This window comes from Nannospalax galili, unplaced genomic scaffold (assembly GCF_000622305.1).
Source record: "Nannospalax galili isolate Female #2095 unplaced genomic scaffold, S.galili_v1.0 scaffold784, whole genome shotgun sequence".
Lineage (NCBI taxonomy): Eukaryota > Metazoa > Chordata > Mammalia > Rodentia > Spalacidae > Nannospalax > Nannospalax galili.
The window spans coordinates 1,477,049-1,503,674 of record NW_008352133.1 but is presented as its reverse complement, the minus strand read 5'-3'; the positions used below and the strand labels follow the sequence as shown (position 1 = coordinate 1,503,674).

The 26,626-nt window shown below is 42.3% G+C and overlaps 1 protein-coding gene across 12 annotated transcripts in view; it reads right to left on the bottom strand.

Annotated features, from left to right (window-relative positions):
• Positions 1 to 26,353, bottom strand: part of Alkbh3 (alkB homolog 3, alpha-ketoglutaratedependent dioxygenase) — a 52,102-nt gene extending 25,749 nt beyond the window's left edge. The window contains exons 1-8 of one of the 12 annotated variants that reach the window (XR_001872822.2): positions 25,872 to 26,019; positions 23,411 to 23,575; positions 22,966 to 23,069; positions 21,595 to 21,629; positions 19,513 to 19,560; positions 17,589 to 17,692; positions 15,811 to 15,899; positions 7,474 to 7,683 (exon numbers count right to left, since the gene is read on the bottom strand). Coding sequence is in view for 11 of the 12 variants with exons in the window: in XM_017802162.2 (XP_017657651.1) it covers positions 7,474 to 7,683; positions 15,811 to 15,899; positions 17,589 to 17,692; positions 19,513 to 19,560; positions 21,595 to 21,629; positions 22,966 to 23,069; positions 23,411 to 23,575; positions 25,872 to 25,890 (774 nt within the window). In the remaining variant the exon portion in view is untranslated. The other 11 variants (XM_029554009.1, XM_008848934.3, XM_029554010.1 and 8 more) reach the window with 11 other exon arrangements.
• Between the last annotated feature and the right edge of the window lie 273 nt (positions 26,354 to 26,626).

Below are 26,626 nucleotides of genomic sequence, written 5' to 3'. Positions count from 1 at the left end.
TAGAACTGTGAAAATGAACAGCAGACCCTAATCTTATCTAAAGGAGTATTGACAACTGATTGCTGCTAGAAGAGGAACAGCTGAGCCTCCTAAAACAAAGATCTCTAGATAGGCTGACTAGATTCACCAGAAAGGCAAGTAATGGGGAATGGCTGGGGTGCCAACAAAACAGCAGACAGTAGCAGGGATATCAGAGTATAAGGGCTCTAATGAGGGGAGGGAGCCTATGGGAGGGTGCTTCCTGGGAAGTGGGTATATAAATAAATAAAAAAGAAAAAAAATAATCCTTCAAAGCATAAAAATCAGCTCCTTAATAATTAGTAGATGTGAAAAACATTATCATTGAAATCCACCTGATGACTTTATATCCATGCTCAGATGCCAAGTAGCTCAGAAAGTAACCGACTGTGACTAGTAATAATCAGACAATAATCAGATATATAGAGATTAGAAATGCATGTGCATCTTAGTGTCAATTGTATTAAAAATGAATTTTTTGTATGAAACTGTATTTTAATAATGAAATGGAGATCTTTTTTAAAGTTTAAAACCTCATTTAATTTTATATCTTATAGGGGTTATATAGAGTACAATATTGTATAACTATTAATTCAACTGTAAACCTAAAAATTTACAGCCAATTTTGAAAGAGATGTATCTTAGCTCTGGAAATTGTTATTGAATATGTCAATGCTGATGTAATGAAATGCTTCTTCTAATGATATGGTTATTAAATAAATAATTAAAAAAAAAAGTACTAAGCCCTTTTCTCCTTCAGTTAGGCAGCTGCCCTCCAAGAAGACCAGACATGAAAGACAACAAAATTACCAGAAGTGTTGGGAATAGTTCTCTCGTAAGGCAGAGGACAGGGAAACTCTACTACTATGGCTCTAAAAAGTCAAATTTGTCAACCCCATACTTAATAATGGCTTATCAGAAACACAATGAATTACTTTGGAAAGGGCAGTTCTAAATCCAGAAGTGGGGAAGGGGTGATGGCTCAGTAAAGTGCCTGTTGTGCAACCCTAAGAACCTGAAATGGGATCCCGATTACAGACATAAAAACCTGGGTGTGCCACCATGGGCCTGTAATCCAAACTCTGGGGAGGTGGAGGCAGGAGGATCCCTGGAGCTTGCTGGAAGCCAATGTACCCAAATTGGTGTGCTTCTGTTCAGCAAGAGACCCTGTCTCAAGAAATAAGGTGGAGAATGATCAAAGAAGATATTAAAAGTTCTGATCTATACACATACACACACCATACCATCAAAATCTGAAATCTGGGGCTAGAAATATGGCTAAGTGGGTACAAGGTCCTGCCACATGCCTCACAACCTGAGATCAATCCCTGATCCCTGAGACCCACAGGTGAAAGGAGAGAACTGAGTCCTGTCAAGTTGCCTTCTTCGGAGCTCCATGTGTGCTTTGGCGCGAGGTGCTTGTTGCCAAGCCTGATGGCCTGAGCTCCATCTCTTGGCTCCACATGGTAGAAGGAGAGACCTGAATCCTGACAGTTATCCTCTGTCCTCCACCCACATGACTGTGGTGGCGTGTGCATGTCCACGCAGAGATAAAACACACCACACACACACACACACACACACACACACACAATAAGTAAATAAATAAATATAATAAAAGAAAAGCCCTAAGTCCAGGTGTTGCTCACCATACAAAACTGAGAACTTCACTGGTGTGATGATGGCATACCTACAAGCCAACATTCAGGAGTCTAAAGCAGGAGAATGTAAAATTCCAGGCCAGTATGGACTACACAGTAAGACCCCGTTTACAAACAAACAAACAAATAACCCTGGGAACTGCTTTGCCAAATTATTCCCAGAGCATGTCAGGGCATGGATTCCAGCTGAGACAATGTTCCGAGGAAGCAAATGACAATTCCAGCTCCCACAGAATCTCTCCTGAAGGGAGTCAAATCCTACAGAACCTATCTTTACTTACACCTCACCCCCACCTCCACCCTGCACACATACAGGTCTTTTTGCTCACTCATACCCTCACCCTCCAAACCATTAGAGGGGCCTTGAGATAGGAGTTCCAAAACTCAGTCACTATTTCTGATCCAGCAGCTGTCTGCCCTCTCCCCGCTGCTCTCACAGCTGCACACTTCCCTTTTTATTTTTTTAAAAATTTTATGTGTATATGTGTATTGTCTGCATGTAGGTAAGTGCACCCATGTCGTGCAATGCCCATGAAGGACAGAAGAGGATGTCAAGTTATGGACAGTTGTTAGCTGCCATGTGGGTGCTGGGATTCAAACCCAGGTCTTCTGCAAGAACAACCAGTGTTCTTAACTGCTGAGCATCTTTCCAGCCCCCTCTTTTCAGTTTTTAAGACACCAAGGCACAGGCCATTTAGAACAGCTCAGAAAGTTGCTGATTACAGCAACTACCATCATGGGAAACATTTCAGTGATTCCCATGAAGTAGTTACCAATAATCATTTGCATTTATGAGAAAGAGCAGTAAAAAGGACACAGGTAAGTGCTCTTTATACCTCAGGGACAGGAACAGGAAGCAAAGCCTGATTTTCTAAATATTATTAGATGTTTAATTATGTATACTTGTGTCTGTGTGGATGTATGCACACGTGTACAGGTGCCTACTGAAGCCAGAGGCATCTAATCCTCCTGGACCTGGAGTTGCAGGCAATTGTGAACTGCCTGACATGGGTGCTGGGAACTGAACTTGGGTCCACTACAAGAGCAGTATATGCTCTTAACCACTCAGCCATCTCTTGAGTCCAGTAGAGAATATTTAAAAAGACTTCTGGTTATCAACAACTTCTTCCAAGTATTTTCTGTAACCTCTCAGAACAGATGCTACCATTAGAAGATGGTTTAATTAGAAGGAGGAAGCCTGGTATGGTGGTCACCTGTAATCCCAGCACCTGGGAGGCCGACGCAGGAGCACTGTGAGTCTGAGGCTAGAGTGGGACACATGGCAAGACTGTCTCTCAAAAGAATTTTAAAGAGGATTGATGATTGAACTGCAAACTGTAGCAGTGGGGGCTGCAGCCTGAGGTGGAGGCTTGATCACTAACTGAAAAACCACAGCTCCAGCCTGCCCAGCTTCCAAGGTTAAGCTATTTGGTACCATATTATTTTAGATCTGAGTACCTACATTTTTCTGATCAGGCCAATTTTTTAATACTCCACTATTCCCGTCAGTGTGCCACAAAGCAAACGATTTAGCAAAGGGTGCTTGCTCTCAAAGACTATGTTAGACTTACTTGACAGACACCCCCTCTTGTGTGATGCACATCCTTCAGAAGGCACATAGGAGGGGAGTGTTTAGGGAGAGACACAGAATGCCTCAGCTCAATCATCTGGAGGTGGAAAGAAGCACCTCCCATAGGCACGATTCAGTTGATCAGGGAAAGAGCTGATCCGTGGTAATTTGCTACATAAACAAGGCTTTTGGCATCTAAGCCTCTAGTGCATCACAAACTTCCTGCTATTATCTAATAACAGCACCGCCCCCCCCCACCACCATCACTTGTTTCCAGGGTAACCGACAGAGAAATAGCAGCCTGCCAAATGGCTTTTGTAGTTCCTTTTCCAGTTTGCTCTTCTGTATAGAATTAGAGATAGATGGGAAAAGAACCAGGCTAATCTTTGCAAACAGGGACATGATGTAGTTTGAAAAGTACAACTAGGCTTGGAACAAGAATACAGAAAAGCTTTCATGAACCCGCCCTGATGGGAATACAAAAGGTCTGTTGGCATGTGTTTGGTTAGCTTTCCCTTGGTCTTAGGATGTAACAGGCCAGCAATGCCAGTCTCTAACCGGCTTGGACAATGAAGGGAGAAAAATCCACACCTTGAAAAGTTCCTCATTTAATCCCACAGAGAAGCACTGACTGCACTGACTCCATGAATCAGAGGTGCTGGTACACAGGGAACAAAGATCACCTTACCATCTCAGCAATGGGGAAGCCATTCAAAATACAGTGTGGACCTGGGGCAGCTTTCAGATCAGCAGCCTCAGACTGCACAAGGTGCCAGACTCAAAAGCAAACTGCTGCTGCAGAGGTGAAAGAGTTGGAACTTGTGGAAAAAAATAGACTATTTCTCTTGCTGGACACTGTGGTACATGCCTATAATCCCAGCACCAGGGAGATAAAGACAGGAAGGTCCAGAGTTCAAGGCCAACCTTGGCTACAGGAGTCCCGGTCTCAAAAAAACAAAGACAATTTTTCTTTGAAAGTAGCACCAAACAAATTCTTTTGTCTCAGAACTACATAATTGTATGAAGTACGGGAAATCTTTTGACTTCTGTCTGCTTCAGATGAGAAACTGGTCTATAGCGAAGTTACCCTGTGTGTATCAGATCTGTCCTGATGAGAAACTGACTCAAGTCAGACAAGTGTTAGCTTCTCATCTAATAGGTCAAAGCTAATAGGAGCTTGAAAGAGTCCCTCCCACAACCTTTAATGTATCTCAAACGTCTTGTTAGCAGACAGGAAAACTGCACTTGATAGTGGCAATCAGAGATAGGTCCCTAAGAGTATGAAGAGTCAGACTCCTCAAGTCCCACATGGAAGATTTAACTTACACTGTTTAATGTGCACTTTCACTTGGGGTGTATGAATCATGAGTCTTGTTCTCAGAGCTTTTACCTGAGTTTAGACAGAAAAGAAGACAAAGATTTGCAATAGCTAGTTCCCTTCAATCCTTCAGAAAAGGGCTCATTTATAATTTAAAGATGAATGCCCTGGGGGCTAGAGACAGCTCAGTGGTTAAAAGCACTGGCTGCTTGTGCAGAGGACCAGGGCTCAGTTCCCAGCACCCACATGGTAGCTAACAACCACCTGTAACTCCAGTTCCAAGGGATCTGACACCCTCTTCTGGCCTCTGCAGGTACTGCACACACATGGTGCATGTACATATATGTAGGCAAAACACTCATAAAGTAAAAAATTTTTTATAAATGTATGCCCTAAGAAATATTTCCATGGCTGTCACTCAAAGGAAGATTCTTGCACAGCTGGAGCTCTAGATTTTGGAATCTGTTACTGAAGCCTAAGTGAGGTTTTCTAAAAGTTTAAACTTGTCTTCTGTTTACCTAAGAGTGGAACTTCTAAGCTATATTCAATGTGTGATTATAATCTCAAATAAAATAACATTCAATTTCTCAATCTCCAACAAAATCAGAACTGAGTGCATACATATGAACTGTGCCAAATTCAATCAGAGTTAAAATGAGGCCAGAAGCCAAAACTTCCTAGAGCCAGTAACCTGTGGTACTGACATGTTTATATTTCTTCACAAACCCATTTCCTCAGCCAACTTTATTTCAAGGCCTCAGATAAATTTTCTTACTTATGGGATGTACTGTGTTGTTACCAAATCACTGCACGGTTAGAGTCCACAGTCGCTGCTGCTGGACAGTGAGGGGACGTGGTCACAATGTTATCACCTGTGCTTCCACCAGGTTCCTGCAAACAGGCTCCAGGAAGCTGAGAAGAGACGGCCTCAGTGTGGACAGTCTTCCTCTTAAACACATTTTCTCCACACAATTACCCCCAGAAACAATGCTGCCTGTGTTTGCTGTTTGCTGACCACATATACACCTACAACTTAACAAGTGTACTACCAACAAATCACTCTTGTTCACCATATATTGGGTTTGGTCTTGTTTTGCTTTGTTTATGATACTGCTTACAGAACTCCCAGTCTTGCACATGCTAGACAAACACTCTGCCACAGAGCTATTAGGAGAGAATGAAGAGTTTTGGCTGCTGGGAGGGAAAAATGAAGGGGTATTTCTGGGCAGTGAAACACTGCTAATGTTTAGCAGTTAGGAACTGCTTGTGCACTGAAACTACCCAGAAAGTACACTTTGGGAATTCTCTCCATCTATAAATAGACCCCCAATTTTTTTTTTCAAAAGGAGGTGGTGGTGGATGTATGTGAGTAAAGAACCAGTAACTGAAGACTTAAATACTCAGCAACAAAGAAAATAACTGTAAAGAATGAAAAGACTAGGACTATACCAAAGCTTGCACATACTACCACTGGGTGGAGAGCTCCAGGAGGAAAGCATCAGCATGAGAGAGGAGCTCCAGAGGAGGACCACACCTTGCTCATCCAGAGCTACAGTTCCAGCTCCCAGGACCTGTCTAGAAAAGAGCTGATGCTTCATCTGTCTGGCTTGAGAAGAGGGCTTGAACTTAAACATGAGGTGTACGGTGTTCCTCTGCTATTTGTAACACAGGAGTCTTACCAAAGGCAAGAAGAATTTTTCCTGTGTGGCCTCAAGATCTGAGTAGAAGCTGACGTACAGAAGCACAACCATACCTAAAAGTCCACAGCCAGGACAGCACATTCACAGTGCTCACATCAGCAACTAAGAATCCCCTGCCAACAACAACAAGAGCTGAGGTGCAATCAAAAGCAAAGAAAACCTTATCAATGGGAATTATACCAATAAATGGAGCCTGATGTCATATGTGCAAAATAACTCAATATGCTATAAATGCCATGCATGGAAACCCAACTATATTGCAGAAAGGCAACCTGGTTAGGCCTGCTAATTGTATTCTTACAGAAGTATATCTGATAAAGAACAGACAGAAGCTCTGACTAACAGTGAGGTGGCCTGAAGTAGGTCATATTCAAAACACAGCCTGCTGGCCTTCCACACTGACTGGGCCCAATTTAATGATATAAGCTGAATCATCAGGATCTTCGGTTAGGAAAAGATACAGACCCTGGAAACAAGATGAGTTGGTGAAGTTTTCTCTCCTTGGAGTTTCTACTATCTATCTTTGTTCTAAGGTACACTTTTGATTTAAAAACATTAGGGCTGGACTTGGGGCCAATGGCCCTTTATCTTTCAAATGTCATATAATCTATGTGACAGTTAGGATGAAAGGCTGAAATTACAGTCAGTTTAGCTACTGCTTTCCAACCTGAACTTAGACCAACCATCGCATGATAATCTGTCTCGTGCTTCCTCTCTCTCTGAGTTATAGGCTCATGTCTTTCAGGAGACTAAGAAGGGAACAAGGCAACATGTGATGCTCCCTCACAGAAATGTGGCCATGCTACCACAGAACACAAAAATGACAGCTTCTGGAATTTCTTGCTTCAACTACCTTGAGTTACCCATCTGTAACTCCTCAGTCAGAGCCTTTATCACAATTGTAATCATTTAAGTAATTAGTAATATCTGTAGATGCAGCTCTGTGGGGACAAAGGCTGTGTATGTCCTTTCCATCAATGAACATGAGCCCCTGGAACCTGGCACAGGGTAGGCACTTTCTGTTGGATAAGTAATAGGCACTTTGGAAGCCAAATATTTACTGTGGGTGAAGTAATTAGTTGAAACTGTTTTGCCAATAACGTGCAGTTTTATCATCTAGTTCTGAAAATAGGAGCTTTGAGGAGGCCTACATTCGTTATAGAATTAATAGAAGGCAGAGAGAGGTTTTTTGAAAAGGACACTTACAGGTGGGGGCTTCTTCCTCATCTCAAAAGTCCGAGTGGCACCGAAACTGAGTGAAGCAATGACGGGGTACCTCCCCAGTGAGGGCTCGTCATCACTGTGCCAGTCCACACTATCCTTCTCATCCCGGTAGAGGTTGCAGAGCAAGGAGTTGAAGGTGTGGCCTGTGTTCTCCTCAAGACGGCTCTTCAGAGTGCTCAGCACAGGATGCCACTGCAGTCACCAAGTCGCGGCAAGGGCAGGAATAGTTACATCAGATACAAGGGGCAGCCATGTGGAGAACACATAGAAAGGCCAAAGTCAGTCAAGTTATAAGCAAGGCACGGAATAAGCAAACCATTTGCTGCAATGAACAGAAAGCAAGACGAGTTTAGTCTCCTCCCTTGAGTTCTATGCTGAAGCGTGTCAAGCTCTGCCATTTTATGAACACACTAAATTTGGCAAAGAAATACCAAGAAGGCCAGAACCTATCTACCCACTCATCTTTTTCTTTAAATACATGCCCTCTTGAAGATGCAGATGCTGGTTATGTTCAGGGTGGTCACCTTGGAGAGATTACAATGCTAAATGGAACAGTGAAACTGATGTGTGGCCACCCACAGACTCAGGCTCGAGTACACAGTGAGAGAACTTACTACTGGGTACCCTCCATTCAGCCTATTCCTGTCTTATTCTCAATGACAGAACTGTGTTCTTGAAAAACATTTAACACTTAGCATGGTTTACATCCTAAAAACAGAACCTGAAGCCTGGCATGGTAGTAATCCTAGCACTTAGGAGGCTCAGGCAAAAGGGTGGCAAGTCTGAGGCCACTCTGGGCAATGCAATGAAACTCTCACAAAAAACAAAACAAAACAATTCTTTTCCTTTTCTATAAAACAGGACTCATGACATGCTGTCAGGGCTGTAAAGTCAGAGAAGACTCAATCAGATTCCATGATCCTGCTTGCTGTGCACCCCAAGTTCAATGATGTAGTTTGTACTGTCTGATCTGTCTGTCTGGATCTAACACACACACACACACACACACACACACACAGTTAATGAGCTGTTTCTTTGTTCCACTAGAATTCTGTGTCTTTAACTAGTCTCAAGAGCTTTGCACACACTTTAGGACAGTGGTTTTCAAACTTTATCAAAATGATGCCCTGTAAGAACCTTTGTTTTTATGGGTTATAAATATTGCTAGTTACTATATTAAAAATATAGTATACTAAAAAACTAAACTGAGAGTGGTAGTGCATGCCTATAATGCCAGAGAGCCTAACACAGGAAGACAGAGTTTGAGGCCAGCCTGGGCTATGCAGCAAGACCCTGCCTCAAAATAAATACACTATTTGTAATTCACTTAAAATATTTTATTATTTTTATTTTATGTGTATGAGTGTTATGCCTGCATGTAGGTAAGTGCACCCGTGTCATGCAATGCCCGCAGAAGACAGACAAGGTTGTTGGATCCCTGGAACTGGAGTTACAGTTGTTAGCTGCCATGTGGGTGCTGGGATTCAAACCCGGGTCTTCTGCAAAAACAGTCAGTATTCTTAACCACTGAGCCATCTCTCCAGCCCCTGTAATTCACTTAAAATGCAACTAATCTCTACGGTTTATGGAAAATGTTTCTAATTTCAGTACAAATGTGGTAAGTGACATTGTTTTGTAAAACTGTGATATCTGACGTAGCAAAAGATAGTTTTTTCTTCTATCTGCTTCTGCATTGACTCTGCTAAAGTCTGTTTGTTTACAGCCCTTTCAAATAACTGCATCTCTTTGATTATATACCAAAACTCAGCAAGTGCTGATTTTTTGAAAGTTAGCTACAATGCTAAATCTGATACCGCATCTCAGACTTTTCTCATTTTTTTCACATTTAGACCCCAAGGTCTAAATCAAATTTTGATTTACTCTGGTATGATTTTTTTTTTAAATGTCCACCATTGGGCATCTGGAAAATACAGTCACTGACTTTATGGCTGGATATTCACACATTTCATTATACAGTGACAGAAACATCTGTTAATACTGTCACTGAGCTTAGCACAGAAGTTTAGGTAAGGGAAGAGGTCAGGCTCAAAGTAATGGATACTTGTTTTCCCAAAGTCTGGTTTTTACCTGAAAACTCAACTTTTATCAATAATAAATCCTGTCCACTAAACAGTGGACACTGAAATAAAGCCAACTTCATTTATGAGAAAATATCTGTCAAATATTCATATCTGAATTAACAGTCTCTTTGGCAATTATTTTAAGTAAAAATAATCTGTGAAACAAGCAGCTTAAAACAAGCAGCTTTTGTTTTTAAGAAAGCTACATAGGAATAAAAAACACTGGGAAGAGGTGATCCCATCACCCCCAGGAGTGATCCAGGATCAACCTGAGGAGAAGGCAGCACAAAAGGTACTCAATGCAGACTCAGGGAAAGGGAATGCCAGCAGTGCTGGGACCTGTGTGCACTTCAGGAGGACACTGAGCAAGATGGGACTGGCTCTAGACACATGGGCAAAGGGCAAGAGGGTTTTACATGAAACCACAAAGCTACTTGGGTTCTTCCTCCCTTGCCTTCTTCTGCTTCTGCTGCATGATCTCTGGGTCCCTCTGCTTGTGGGCAATAGTAGAAAGCCCATCATCGCAGCACTTTCCCTTTTCCTTCAGGTGAGCAAGCCCACCTGTTTACCTGGGTACCGTAAAGGGTGTCATGGCGTCGGCAGCTGTTCTGACCTGCCTCCTTTGCATCCCCTTGCCCTAGCCCATCACACTTGGTTTTTTAAGAGAGGTGCTTCATGTATACTTCCAGCCTCAGCAAATGTAGTAAGCTGTACTCCACAGTCAGGATTCAAGAAAACTCGTGTTTACTGCTTCATTAGGGCCATTCTTCAATGAAACCAGCATTTTAATTTCTAAAAATTTTAATGACATTTCTTTTTGGTCTTTTTGAGACAGGATCTCTCTGTAGCCCCAGCTGGCCTGAACTCACTATGTAGACCAGGCTGGCCTCGAACTCACCGAAATCCGCCTGCCTCTACTGGGATTAAAGGCGTGTACCACCACACCTGGCATGACATGACTCTGCATGCGTGTGTGTGTGTATAAACACACACACACACACACACACACACACACCATGGCATACTTGTAGAGGTCAGAAGACAACTTTCAAGAATCAGTTTTCTCCTTCCATCATGTGGGTTCCAGGGACTGAACTCGGGCCGTTAGGTTTGGCAGCAAGCACCTCTACCCACTTAGCCATCTCACAGACACTGAAATCAGCATTTTTAAAGCTTTCGGGTGGGCCTGGGAATGCTGATGAGCACAGTGACTACAGTGGTTTTATGGTGATGCCAAGATGCTCAGTTTTATCCAACTGCATTTCTGCAGTATCAGAGCAAATTCAACACAATGAAAATACTATACACTCTCAATACTGCTATGAAAGCAGACTTGTAGTCCCCTAAAAGAGCTCAATGGACTCCCTTCAAAGATCCACAGGTTAGACTTCAAGAACTGCTACGTTCAGAGAACTTCTCTGATGTCTGAGTTAATACTCAGTAGTAAAAGAATGGGTGCTCACCCAAGCACTTGCCTGACTAGCTCGGGGATCTAGCACTGTGACAACATCAAGTTTACAGTACTAAGTCTGCCCCATACTCTTGCCAGGGAAGCATAGGAGCGTCACAGCTTTACCACAATGTGAAACTAAAGCCTGGTTGCCCTGCTGTGGTTATTAACATCACATTCTAAGCAGAAGGTTGGAAAAATGAACAGTAACAAAAGAACTTAGATCAATAAATCAAAAATGTTGTTAAACTAACACGCTCAAGGGAACAAATTCCAAAGTGAAATTCCAATAATAATACCAGCAAGTTGTATTTCCTACTTACTTTGTAGCTTTAAAACTGGATGTATTTGCTTTTATTTATGTGTATATAAGTGTGCCTGCATGAGTTTATGTGCACTACGTGAATGCTGGCACCAACAGGGTCCTGGAACTGGAATTATAGGCCGTTGTAAGACACCTAACATGGGTGCTGGGAACTGAACCCAAGTTCTCTGTAAGAGCAGTAAACACTCTGAACCACTAAGCCATCTCTCTAGCACTTTTATAGCTTTAAATATATCCTCACAGAGAGAAAGATCAGATGCTAGAATTAAACACTTAACAAGAAAACAAGAATGTGAAGGAGAATGGCTTTTCTGACTGAGAATCTCATTAGCACTTGCCTAATTAGCTCGGGAATCTAGCGCTGTGACAACATCGCGTTTGCATTATGTTTCTAAATGGGTATACATTTTTTCTTGGTTATTTTTGGTAGTGAAGTAGAGAGAAAGGGAGTGGAAAAAGGGATAATGAACTGAGGATTAATTTAGACTCTAACCAATACTCTAAATACAGAGCCTTCAGAACTGAATGTCTAAATTAAAATTCAGCATCACCTCACTGCTCAGTGAAGACATTCTATCCTTAAAAGACATTTGAGGAAAAGAGTGTGAGAACATCTAAGTTACAGAAGAGAAAGACTTCAAACAGTATTGAGAGTGTCAGTGGTGCCACAGGGGTGGGTCCAGGTCTACAGTAAGAAAAAGGAGAAGTCAAGCTGGTGGGTGTTGCAGATGGGACTTTCATCTATTTTATACATGGGATTCTTGAATGACTTAGTTTGAACAGAGACAAGTAAGTTTTTAAAACTTTAAAAAAATATTTTATTTTTTTTTATTTTATGTGTATGAATGTATTGCCTGCATGTAGGTAATTATACCCATGTCATGCAATGCACATGGAGGACAGAAGAGGCTGTCAGATCCCCCACAACTGGAGTGATGGACAGTTTTTAGCTGCCATGTGGGTGCTGGGATTCGAACCTGGGTCTTCTGCAAGAACAACCAGTGTTCTTAACCGCTGAGCCATCTCTCCAGCTCCAGAGACAAATAAGTTTTAAAACCTACAGTTGAAGCTGGGTGTCAAGATCGCACCTGTAACCACAGCATTCTGGGAGACTGAGGCAACAGGATTTTGAGTCTGAGTCCAGCTTCAACTACACAGATTTGGAGGCCAGTTTGCGCTATATAGTGAGACCCTGTTACAATTAAAAAAAATAATAATAAAGTACATAAAATGAGCTAAATCCATTAGCAATAAACACACAAAATACCAGATAAAGAATTATAATGTGACCATCTTGCGCACGTGCGCTTGTGCGTGTGCGTGCGTGTGTGTGTGTGTGTGTGTGTGTGTGTGTGTGTCTGTGTGTGTGTCTGTGTATGTGTTTGGAGGGCAGAGGACAATTTCCAGGGTCATTCCATAGGTGCTATGCAGGGTTTTTTTTGTTGTTTATTTCTTGATACAGGATCTCTCACTGGCCTAGAACTTACCAAATAGGCTAGGCTGACTGGTCAGTCAACTCCTCAACATTGGGATTCCAAGCACGTGCCACCACACTGGGTTTTATGTAGGTTTCAGGGATCAAACTTGGGGTCTTCATGCTTGTGTAACAAGCACTTTACCAATTGAGCCATTTCTCCAGCCCTAATTTGACAATCTTAATATCCAAAGGGGGTCTGCCTGAATAAATACATTTATTGACACTAAAAATTGTTAACGACATACAGTTAAGTGAAACATAGCATATATAATTTTTTAAATTTTTTATTCATTTTGGGGGTTTTTGTTTTGCTGGTTTGGGTTGTTTTGTTTTGTGGTGCTGGGAATAAAATCCAAGGCCTTATGCGTACTAGGCAAGCACTGTACAACAGAGCCATATCCCCAACTCATGTTTGAGGAAAGGGTCTATTTCAGACTTACAGTCCTCTGGTCTCATCCAAGTGCTGAGACAGTAAGTGTGCAACATTAAACTAAGCTTGTTTCATAAAAAAAATTCTACACATTTTTTCCTAAAATTAAAAAAAAATAGGTTGTAAATAAAATGTCACTGGAAGAATTATCATAAATGTAAGTATACTTTTTCTTGGGAACAAAGTTTCACTATGTAGCCCTGGCTCATTTGAAGTCATGGTAGCCCTCCTGCCTCAAGCCTCCTGAGTGCTGGAATTACAGGCGCATGCCACCATGCCTGGCAATATTCCCCTTTATGCTTATTCATGATTACTAAGTTTTCAATAATAAGTACATATTACTTTCACTATTGAAAAAGGCTTGTCACTGAAAAAAATTACCTTGAAAAGTTGTCAAAAACAAATGCCTCTAGAAGACTGGAGAGATGGACGGCTCAGTGATGAAAAGCACTGGCTGCTCTTGCAGAGGACCCAGGTTCGGTTCCCAGCACTCACATGGTGGCTAACAATCATCCATAACTCCAGTTCTAAGGGATCCAACACCCTCTTCCAGCCTCTGTGGGCACTTGCAGGTGTACTTACATACATGCAGGCAAAATACTCGTATACATAAAATAAAAAAATAAAATTTGAACACAAAATTCCAAAACAAATGCCTCTAAAGTGAAAGACAGTATTCAGCAAACCTGTGTGGCTTATGTTTACTCTAAAATTGGCACTTCTTAAGGAAAGGCATCTGTGCCCCCAGAAACACAAGGCCATGTGTACCGAGAAAGCCTATCCTGAAAGATGAACTAGAATGAACAAAAAGAACATCCCTACAGCCTGATGAGCCCCAACTTCACTGCCGTGGCTACTGGCAAGGAGGTGACTGTGCCAGGAGGAGGAGTGGCAGTCCACAGTGGGCTGGCCTGCTTCATTCTCCCAGCATTTCCAATCCACCACAGGTGAAGAGGGTCTCCACATCTTCTGAGGCCACAGTCTAAATTCAGCTCTAGAAACTAACCACACCAGAAACCAGAGCCCTTTAAGGCAAAGCCACACAACTCCCAGTGCTTTCTCCTGGGCTTTAGTACACTGGGGGTTTGTGCTTACATCTTGCTAGAAGCCCTAAAACATGTCACATTTCTGTGTATTCGGGTGAATAAGCAAAACTCCATTTTCTTCAAAGTCTCTTTCAATAAAGCATAACATTTTTGTCAAAGGCAAGATTCCAAGAACTAAACAGGGAGCTATTTCTTGAACCTTAGCTCTATCCTCTGGACAAGCTTATTTATATACTAAAATATCCTTGTCTGCTGACATGGATTCTTTTTTTTTTTTTCTTTTTCTTTTTTCTCCCTCCCTTTTTTTTTGAGACAGGTCTTACTATGTGACTCAGGCCTGTCTTGAAGTCATGATCCCCCTTGCCTTAGCCTCTAGAATTCTGGGATTAGGGATTACAGGAATATATACAATCATGTCCAGCTGTCACAAAAATTTCAAAAACAAAAGAAGTGGGGCTGGAGAGATGGCTCAGCGGTTAAGAGCACTGACTGCTCTTGCAGAGGACCCGGGCTTGATTTCCAGCATCCACATAGTGGCTACGAATCATCCTTAACTCCATTTCCAGGGGAATCTGAAGCCCTCTTCTGACCTCCACAGCACTGCACGACACGGGTGCACTCAAATGGCAATACACTCATACACATAAAATAAAAAAGACGTAGTAGAAATAAGCCAAAGTGGCAGTAAGTTAGAAATCTGGAAACTGTCCCTAAAGAATAAAGCTAACAAAAACCTGAGATTTTTCACAAATAGCAAAAGAGCCTGCAAAATTAAAAGGCACTGTACCAGTTGTAAAAATGTAGCTGCATAGCCATAGCACATCTGGGTGTTCACAGAAGGTTGGCCAAAAATGCCAAGGGAGGGAAGAGTTGGCAAGAAATAGACTATGTTCTAGTCTGCTTCTCTTCTGCTGTGATAAAACACTGATCAAAACAACTTGGGGGACTGGGGACTTATTTCAGCTTACAGGTTACAGTCCATCACTGAGTGAAGTCAGGGCAGGGGCTCAAGGCAGGAACCTGGAGGCAGGAACTGAAGCAGTGACCATGGAGGAATGCTGCTTATTGGCTTACTCAACTAGCTTTCTTATATAGCCTAGGCCCACCTGCCTATGGATGACACTGCCCACAGTTGTTAGGCACTCTCATACCAATTAGCAATTAAGAAAATGCTTCAGAGACATGCCCACAAGCCAATTTGATAGAGGAAACTACTCAACTGAGGTTTCCTCTTCCCAGGTGATTCCAGTTTGGGTCAAGTTGAGAAAAACTGGCCAGCTCAGCTGAGATTCTGGACCAGAGTCCCTGTTTTCTGTCATATCCTCTGAGCTCTTCTACAGATCAAGAATAAAAAAATGACAAGAAGCCAAAAGTTCAATGTTTTTACCCAAAGGGTTTTCTTAACTGGGAACCATCATGTGTCTCTACAATGTAATTTATTATTTATCTATTATTATAGTACTCAATACTTAGTCCAGAAAACCACACCAATGCCAGCATTTCAACATACGTGAGGATTTGGTTCCATAGTGATTCTTGAGTAAGTGTAAGGAAGCTCTCCATACCATGCTGTAAGTCTTGGTTGCGGATAAGTTATATCTAAGAAAGAAAATACAGGGCTCTTGAGACAGTTTGGTGCTATTTAAGGTGTGCCTGCTGCCAGTCAATCTGTGCCTTCACTGTGCACAAAGCATGAGAAACACAAAGCAAGAGGATGTCCCACAGTCCTGTCCTCACAGAGGACACGGGAGGTGGCAAGCTGAGTGGAACGGGAAGGGAGAGAAGGCATGCTGCAGAAACAGCCTGGGCAAGGGAATGTGTGCGACTTGTTTGTTTCAGTGATGGCAAACAAGAATCTCAAAAAGCAGAAGAGGAAGCCTGGACCCTTGTAAGGAGGAATCTGTGTAGCAACATCCATGTGAAAAACTGTTCACCTCTGCACCCAACCAACACTGTATATTGAGTTTACTTTGATCCCAGCACTCGGGAGGCAGAGGCAGGCAGATCTCTGTGAGTCAAGGCCACCCTGGTCTACATAGTGAGTTCCAGGACAGCTGGGGCTAGAGAGAAACCCTGTCTCAAAAAGACCAAAAAAAAAAAAAAAGTGTTCTGACCAACTGTAGCATGCAGCTTATTTTGGTCAGAAGTTTGTGATGTCTAAATTTATTTAGAGAGAGAGAGAGAGAGAGAGAGAGAGAGAGAGAGAGAGAGTTATCTACAGAGCTGCTATTTTTTCCCAGAATTGATATCAGTTACTGTAAGAACAACAAAAAAATTAAAAACAGGGCTAGGTACAGTCTAACTCTGGTAGTATTTATTGAGCCTGCACAAGACCCTGGGTTTGAGCTCCAAAACTGCCAAGAAAAGAGGGAGGGGTGCAGCTAATATCCATTGAAGGTTTACTATACACCATGCATTATTTTAAATAACACAAAAATCTTATAATTTATATACTTGTAGATCAAGATAAAACATAGAATTAGTGACTTCACTGTAATTTGTTTAAAATTAACAACTACTCTGACAGAGTAAGCAAAGAGCAAAGTATGCAACCAAAAGCCGTGCTGTGGAAACTCCTGGGGTTGGGAAAGGCGCCTGAAAATACTGACTCCTGTTTTCACGCCTGAATAACAAAAAAAGGAAGCCAGCACACACTTCACCTCTTCACTCAATGTCCTAGGAAAGAAACTGTGGAGCACAGACGCGGCCCAGTGGCCACTTGTGGTATTACAGGTGTTGTTGGCAAGTGGGCAGAAACACAAAGGTGTGGTCACAGTGAGGTGATCAATTTTGCTGCACCCTTACAAGCTCAGGAGAGTAGAAACTGACGCCAAAGGAGACTGGCTGGTTCTCATCCAAGTAGAGTGAGAATATAAGTCAGTAAGGACTTCCAAAGGGTGTGTGTCAAATAGCACTGGAAAAAAGAAAGCTGTGGAAGCTCCTACAAAGAAAGAAGGCGGCTAGCACCACTTGAACTAATAGAGGTGGCAGTTAATAAAGCAAAAGGGAGCTAGGTATGTCTAGCACAGGCCAGCTAACCCGGCTACCTCCAGCTCCTTGAACTCTTACCTCTCTCCTGTCACGCTCTCCCTGACCTCTGGGTCTTTGCTGGCTATTGCTTCTGCCTATAATATTCCTCCCCATCCCTTGGGTTGCTAACTGTACCTTCCTCAGGCTCTTGGGTTTGATCTGTTTGAGAGTGGCTGTGTTAAACAGATACAGAGGAGTCAGTAAACATCTCAACTGGGGACCAGGCAGCAACAGCTGCAGCCTCAGGGGCCTACTTACTCTCTCTGATGCCCATCCTCTGTTTCCAGGGAATATCCCGACAGAGCTGCTCCAATATCCAGTCCGCTTCTTTCAGATCAATGAAGCCAGGATATAAACACACCCTTCAATGCAGAAAGAACCATTATCAGCTAAAGTGCACAGGAAAGATGAGTGAGACTAACCACTGGCAGAATCCGTTCACTTAAACCACTGCCCTAATGGAAAGATAAAATCACCTCACCACCTCCCAAAGCAAGCAAAGCCTAATGTCACCCAGGTTATGATGATCTACGTGGGAGATACACTCCTTTCATGTTAAGACTAGAGGGGTCAGGAAGAACAAGGGGGCATGGGGGCTTTTTGTGGATTTGTGGCTCAAATATTACTCAAGAACTTGAACCCTATCAAGAAGACAGAGAGCAGAAATGACTAGCACTGCTTAGCTATGAAATTGTGGGCAGGCTACTATCCTGAACCTTGGTCTCCAAGAGTAACCCAAAGCGACATCCATTTCATAAGGTCACTGTGAAGAGCAAACAAAGTGACTACTAAAATGCACCGGACTATGTTACATTACCAAGAGGTAGTTTAAAAAAAAATTGTTTTTTATGTGTACTCATGCTTGTGTACCCATGCATGCAATGCCCATGGAGGCCAGAAAAGGGCATTGGATCTCCTGGAACTGGAGTTACAGACGGTTGTTAGCCACCATGTGGGTGTTGGGAACCAAACCCCAGTCCTCTGGAAGAGCAGCCAGGGCTCTTAACCACTGAGTTATCTCTCTAGTCCCAAGAGGTTGTTTTTAAAACTATGCCAATTCTAAAGGAAGATAGATGATTATGACTATCAAAAAAAAACATCCAAACAGGGCTGATCTCATTAAATACATTCTTATTCCAATGGAAATAAATTCTTATTCAACTGAAAAATTGTTTTGGTTCTTTTTCCTAAGAAATGTTCCGGAAGTCAACAGAATACGCTGTTGAACATCTTGGTGAGAGCAAATCTCTCTGAAGGTGCACTTAATTATTTGGAAGATCCAGCGCTCACCTGACTCTACAACCAACACAACACAACTAGTGTCGCAAGATTGTTAACTCTCCTTTAAAGGGGAGGCTCCCAAAAGTTGTTAAAACCACAGCAGTTCCAGTTGACTACACAGAACCCTCCGTGTCTGACAGAAGCTCCTTTTAAGAAATTTTGATGTGTAAGTTCTGATATATTTGTTTTAAATATATTATTAAATAATGGTAATTAATACTTATGCAATAAGATGGCATTTCCAAAATAGTGGCTAATGTTTAACTTTACTAAAATCCACTTTAATGTAGTAATATGATACACATAATTAATATATAAGTAGTTCATGAAGTACAATAGTAATTACAGCACTCATAACATAGAAGCCCAGGCTACAGTCAACTCTAATACTAAGTTACTGCATGGCACTAGAGAAAGGATTCTGCTTCTCTGGGCCTCACTTCCTCATGGGAAACTGGGGCAGTAAAAGTTCCTGTATCTGACAGAGGCTGTGAAAATGTTTTGAAGCTAGAAATATTTTGTAGAAAGGAAGTATCACCCAATTCTTATTTCTCAAGAATTTAGGGGTTGGGGCTGGAGAGATGGCTCAGTGATTAAGATCACTGACCGCTCTTGCAGAAGACCCATGTTTGCGTCCCAGCATCCACATGGTGGCTAATCACGTCTGTTAACTCCAGTTCTAGGGGATCTGACACCCTCCTCTGTCCTCTTCGGACACTGAATGACACAGGTGCACTTATATACATGCAGGCATAACACTTATGCAAAAAATTAATAAATAAAAATAAATTTATAAAAAGAATTTAGAGGTAAGAATTACTATTTCAAATAAAGGAGAAGACAATTTCAAAAGAGATTAACTTGATGATAATTAGCTACTTTCAGATGAGGATTCACTTACCTAGATATACCTGTGGGTGCCAGGCTGATTTCAAAAACACCTTCCCTGCTAAAAACAGATGAAAAAACACTTGTTAGCATGAGACAAAGCAATCCGCCTCCCAGGGACAGTCCTGGCTCACTAAGATCATTCAACTACTGAGAACACTATGAAGAAGGCATTAAACTCCACTTTATTCTACCACTGAGATAAGGGGCAAAATAGGTGCACCATTCACGGTACTGGGGACAGAACCCTGATAGGATCCGGCCATGAAGACAAAAGTGGGGTGGTGTAAACTCTGATTCTACCCCTCAGGTTCCATCCATACTTTAGGCTGATAGGACCCAAGAATCTATCACCAAAGAAGTGTCAAATAGAAAGAAAGAGGTGCTCCCCTTTGGAGAGTTAGGAAAGGCAATGCATTCCAGGTGGCAAGCACATCTCAAGGCTCTGAGCTGCTGTTGCTTCCAAGATACATGTCTAATGAGGTCCTCCCTGAGTAAAATCCTTCGGTGGCTCCCACAACTGCATTCTCGGTCCTTTGATCTAGCCCCCTCTTCTGCCTACTCCCATAGACTTACCATCTTCAGCATCAACTGCTTGAAATTCTCTCAATATGGCACTACACGTTTCTAGCCCATGCTTTTCTGCATGATGGAATGCTTCCCTGCCAGTCAGCACCCCCTATCCAACCCACCTCCAGCTTTAGCCCAGTGAAAAATGCTAACTTTCCCTACAAAAATCTCACTTAACATCACTTCTAAACCTTTCCTGACCTTTAATCTACACTTAATTTAGTAAAATATGGAAAGGCACAAAACTTGCAGCTATGCAGGATCAAAGGTCCATGATCAGAAAAGCAGACAGGCCATCTATTAAGACTAGTTAACAGAAAATATACACAGAGAGTTTTCATATTACACTCTCTCATGGGAGTCAGTGGTTCATGATCTTTGAGCTGAGCCTCTGGAAGCCAAAAGTGTATGCACAGCTATCATACATTCAGTAACTACCACATTTCTATAGGAGTCATTTATACAGTTTCCCAGAGTTTGAATTGAACATTTCAGTGTGATATATTTTAGCCTGTACCTGCAAAGTGGTTCACTTTAAATACGGAGTACATTTCTGGGCACTGAAACAAAACCTAGTAGAGTTAACTTTATAAACAGCATTGTCAAACCCAACAGGAGTAGCTTCTGTTATTTTTCTATTGACTTGCAAATTCCCAATTGCCGCCCCCCCTCACCCCCCCAGCCTGAACGGCCCATTTGTAATAGGTTCCACGGCTTTTATTCTCTTTATGGCCAACAGAGGCAATGCCACAAAGCTATTATTAAAACAGTCAAAGACCATTAGAACTGGGCTGGGCTTAAGTGATTACAGTTCAAATCCTTATTTGTTCAAGGAAGCAAAATCACAAAGAGGAGACTATTATTTGTGTTAGCTTTAAATTCTTGTAAGACATACAGACCAATCTAGAACTATCTAAAGAGTATAACAGACTGCCCATGGGCAAGAACATCCCTCAAGTACTAATTTGAAAAATAAAAAGAGAGCTTTTACTGACAATTGATTTACATCAGGAGGAAAGTGAGTAGCAGAAAGAAGTCAAAGTACCTCTCACCAGCTTTGAGAAGAACATTTCAGACACAGATCAATACAAGAGGAGCACTTTAGTATCATTTACATTGCTCTGGAACAAGCGTGTGGCTTTAATAACGGGCTGTAAGGTCATGTTAGGCACAGCAGCTTTTGTAAAAATTGCTAGTAAAACCGTTCTTACAGGTTTCTCAAAGAGCCAACCTCCAGTGACTCAGGAAAAGTCCCTCTCTGTCCTTAGGTTACTTTTACACATGAAACAGGGCCAGGATATTGACCCCAGAGGCAAAATTTACTGTGCAGAGATCTTGCTGCATTTTTCATGCCATCAGCAAATCTAGAAAGTCTTCTCAAAAGATCAATTTTAAGACTGAGGTAGGACTGTTCTAGGCAAAAATTTAGTTACTGGGCCACCTCTTTCAAGTGGAAAAACTGCTAGGGAAAGGCCCCGGCTCTCCAGTCTTGTGTGCGCAATGGTTCCAGGTAGCAGCAACTTACTTAATCACTCTGGGTTCCGGTGCTGTGCGTACCACCTGCAAGAAAAGAGGCAGATTAATTCCACAAGGTTCCTGAGGGTTGGAAGACGCCGTATCTTTTCATTTTTAGTCAAAACAAGGCAGGCTTACAGTTATCCTTTTCATCCCCACCTCCCATTCCCCCACCAGAGACTCTGGTCTCTGATCTGCTTAGAACTAGTTCACACTTGCTAGCAGACAGAGAAAGAGAATACAATTAGAATTAAACAATTTCCCTATTGCCAGCAACAAGGCAAAAAAGATTTTTTTTAAAGCAGAAAATACATTAGAAAAGGACTTCTGATAATTATTTATACAATCTTTACTATAGCAAGAAGCCTGATTTTTAAACTCTTCCATACTATTAAAAAGTGAGGGGAAGCCAGGTGTGGTGGTATATAGCTTTAATTCCAGTACTTTGGAAGCAGAGGCAGAAGGATATCCATGAGATCAAGACTAGCCTGGTCTACAAAGGGAGTTCCAGGCTAGCTGGGGCTATCAGGAGATCCTGTCTCAAAACAATAAGAAAAAAAAGGTGAGAGGGATGAGGAGATGGCTCAGCTGATAAAATGCTTGCTATGCAAGCATGAGGAACTGAATTCAAATCCTCAATACAGACATCAATGCTGAGTGGTTGTCACAGTGAACCCATAATCCCAGAGCTTGGGACAAGTGACCCCCAAGGCAAGATGCCTAGCTAGACAAGCTGATTTGGCAAGCTCTAGGTTCAGATGAGAGACTGTGCCTTAGCATAAGTTGGGGAGCAATTGAGGGAGTCATCTGCTATCAACCTCTGGCCTACACACACACACACACACAGAGGACTGAACTAGCACTCAGGGGTACAGTACTTGCCTAGCATGTACGAGCTCTGGGCTTGATCCTCAGCACTGTAACACTCCTGTCCCCGCAAAAGTGAACCTTCTGTTTCTTACATTTTTCCCCAATGGGAGAAAAAGTTTGAAATCAGGCATTGCTATAGTAACTGAAATTTCTGAAAGAGATGTTCTGTAACAGCTCTGAAGACAGTATCATTTTAGAACTGTTCTTAGATTACTCATGCAAAATCCAGTCACAGTATAGCCTCTAGCTGGTAGTCAGGGTATGGCTTTTCCCTGCCAAAAGGGGCATTTAGGGATATATGGCCATACGCTGGGGGAAGAATGCAAAGACTATTCAGGCATACAAGGTAACTGAAATATTTCACAATTCATTATTATTATAACAATCCTTTTGTTCTGTTATTCATTAGTAATTTAGTAAATTTATTCAGCTGTTATTTGAGTGTATGCTATATGAATATGGTTTTTATAAGCAAATCTTTGTTACTATTGAAGGAGAAACCACAATTTACTTGCTGGGGTTCTTTGAACACAAATTCTCTGTCAGATAGATGTTGCTCCTTGTTCCTCCAGGTCTGAGCAGGTGTCTGGGGAAGACGGCTCCTAGTAGCATTAGCTGAAAGGAGAAAAGTCTGAAACTAGGGAAAAGTCTGTTTTCATTAGCTACTGAGCAAGAGCCCATAAAAACCACCTGAAGATGACTTATGACATCAAGATGTAATTAGTGGGGTCAACAAACAACCTCAATGCACTCTGGAAGATTGAGGGTATTGACTAAATAGGAGAAACTGAATTCCCATCCTTAGCACACCATCAACAAAATCAGACAAAATGCCAGCCACATTAAAACAAAACAAAACAAAAAAAAACTGTTAAAAACTGAAGTGGAAGTTAATAATAAACCAAAAGGATATAGGATATAAACAAAAGATGACAGTTGTCCAAACACACACATACTCCTGCAGGTTCTTGCCTGGTTGAGCAGGGGCCTGGCTCTTAGCAGGAGCAGCCCAGCCTCCCTGCACTCGGGCTCGCTGTCTTTTATCCTCCATGTTGAACAAAAAGCTTTCTGTTCTGAGCTTTCAGAAGATTTCATTCCCAATTCAAGCACAGAATGGTTCTCTGTTTAAAAGAGAAACAAATGCTTTATTAAAGGCTGTAAGAGCTTAGCCTATTAAGGCTAAGACATGGCTCAACAGCAATCAGAGTGTCCATATAAAATTAGTTTTGGTCATCTCCATCAAGGAGCCTAGGTCACTTGGGACTGCTGGCTTATCACAGCACTCTTAAAATAAACCCCATTGCAAAAAACTCTAAAAGGCAGACTCTATCACAAGCCATGCTATCCTTGTTAGTCTCAAGAGCAGAACATGAACAAATTCAAATATTCCCCTTATCCTTAACATGAACAATGTAAAAAAGGCCAAGATTCAGTTTCCTAGAGCATTCCCATTTATCACTGGCTGTCATAAACTTCCCTGGAAGCAAGTAAAAGCACCCATGGCAGATGAATCCAAAGTTTGGGTTACATGAAGACAGGTACAGAAAGACTAATACTGCATGATCTCACACTTAAGACTCTAAAAAAGCAGAACTCCTAAGAGTAGAATGTGATTACTTGTGGCTAGGGACAGGGGATGGATAGGGGAAAGGAAGATATACATCAAAGGTACAAAGTTTCAGTTGGACAAGAGGAATAAGCTTTAGTATCTACTGCATAAAATGGTGATCAAACCACTCTATGTTTCAAGGTTTCTAGTAGATTTTAGGGGGCTGGAGAGATGGCTAGTAAGAGCATTGGCTGTATTTTAGGAGGACCGAGGATCAGCTTCCAGCACTCATACGGTGGCTAACAACTATTCTTAACTCCAGTTCCAAGGGATTCAATGCCCTCTTCTGGCCTCTGTGGGTAATGCACAACATGGGTGCACTTGCATGCATGTAGGCAAAACACTCATACATATCAGAGATTTTAAATATTTTCATCACAAAAATGTTATGTGAGCCAATAGAGTTATTAGTTTGACTTATTCTATAAGGAAAGCATATGTCAAAACATCACAATATATCCTACAAATATACAATGATTTTTCAACTAAAAATACAATTTTAAGTTAAATCTGGAAATATCTATGTTCCACTTCAAAAAAATATGATTTAGGAAGGATATAGCAGTGTATGGGATGAGAGGCTGCATGTAGACAGACCAAAAGGGTTAGTGAGTTACCCAAAGTTACCAGGCAATCAATACTGACTGAAAGTTTAAATTTTATTAAGTTCCAGTCTTCCATTAATCAGAAACCCCCACATTTTTGCCTATCCATTTTAGCCTATAGCACACACAGAAGTATGCACAGCTACAAGAAACAACCCAGGAGGGTCTGGAGGTGCATTCTGAATCTATGTGCCACTTCTTCATGAGTCTCTGAAAGTTTCACATTTCAAGTGCTCAAAGACAAAAAACTCATTTTATTGTTAATAAGCCCACAGACTCCCAGGCCCCATCCCCTAGTCTTTCTGATTTAAAAGAATAAATCTAGGACCTGGAATCTATGCTTAACAAATTTTCACTAGAGGATGGGGAGATGGCTCAGCAGTTAACAGCACTGGCTGCTCTTGCAAAGGACCCAGGTTCAGTTCCCAGCACCCACATGGTGGTCAACAACTGTCTAACTCCAGTTCCAGAGGATGTGAGGCCCTCTTCTGGTCTCCATGGGCACTGCATGACATGAGTGCACTTGCATGCAGGCAAAATGCTCATACATACAAAATAAAAGCAAGTTTTGCTACGTGAAGGGCTGGAACTGCCTCAACACACACGTGGCACACACATAAATAAAATCTTTAAATAAAGGTAGAGGGCTGGAGAGATGGTTTAGTGGTTAAGAGCACCTACTGGTCTTACAGAAGACCCGAGTTTGGTTCCCAGCACCCATGTGAAGTGGTAACTCCAGCTCCAAGGGATCTTACACCTTCTTCTACATTTCATGACACCTGCACTTTCACATGTGCAGATACCTACATACAAATATACACATACCTACAACCACAATTAAGTCTTTAAAAGTTTCTGTAGGTGTTAAGAATTAAGTGCTATAATCTCAGGCTTGGGTTAAATATGAGATCTTTAAAAAAAAAAAAAAAAAAGCTTATCTTTAACAGGTAGGGCCATGCAGAGTCTGCCATGTATCCTAAAGAGCTAATGACATAATCAAAACCAACTCTGTTCTCCCAAGATGTGTGAAGGAAATCTCCAGCACCATTTTCTTGGAACTGAGATCTCAAAGGCTTAGCAAGACTAGTTATGATCTCGGAAGACCTATGACCCGTGCACACTTGTTGCTCCGTTTACCTGGGAGTGATGTCATTTGCCAGGGAGCAACAGATGAAAAAAAAAAGATTCTCGGCTCAGACTTACTCAGTTTGCGTAGTCCCATAATCTAATTAGTAACCAAGTTTCCTTCTGGGAACCTGTATGCAGACAAACCCTCAAGGGTTCTGGAGGTTAACAGAAACCCGCTTTGAATCGAGAACTGCCACTTTTCCACCCGCGAACCCTGAGGCAGATGACTTCACCTTCCTGAGTCCCAGCCTCTCCCTCAAACAGAAGAGCGAATACTTCGCTTGTGGGGGTAAGGCCCAAACTAAGCGAACCTCTAGGTAGATTACGGGCGAGCTTCTTTCCCTAATTTAGACCGATTCCCTTCCAGGAGGCGCAGGATCAGGCCCCTGCGGTCGTCCAGGCACTTCCGCGCCTGGACTCTCAGCGACAAACCAGGAGGGCGCAGCTGCCCTGCGTGAGGTCGCCCCGCCTGTGCCGGGAGAAGTCCCTAACGCTCCGGCCAGCTCCGCAGCGGCAGTTGGGGGAACCTTAAGAATGAGGCACCAACGCCTGCAACGGCCAACCACGGGCCGCGGTTACGTATTTCCTCTTGCGTCACGTACCACCCACCGCTGCTTCCAGTGCGCAGCCTGGGGTCCGGGTAGCCCCATATCCCCGGCGCCTAGAGGGCCGGGTCAAGGTGATGAAGGCCACACAGTTAGCGCTGGAGACAGGGGTTGAGGGTTTTGGCCCTCCGAGTGAGGCGAGGTGGGAATGAAGACGAGTCTCCTAGGCCTAGGCCCTCAGGATCGAAGCTTCCCGAAACTGGAGCCGGTTAAGTGCTGGCAACT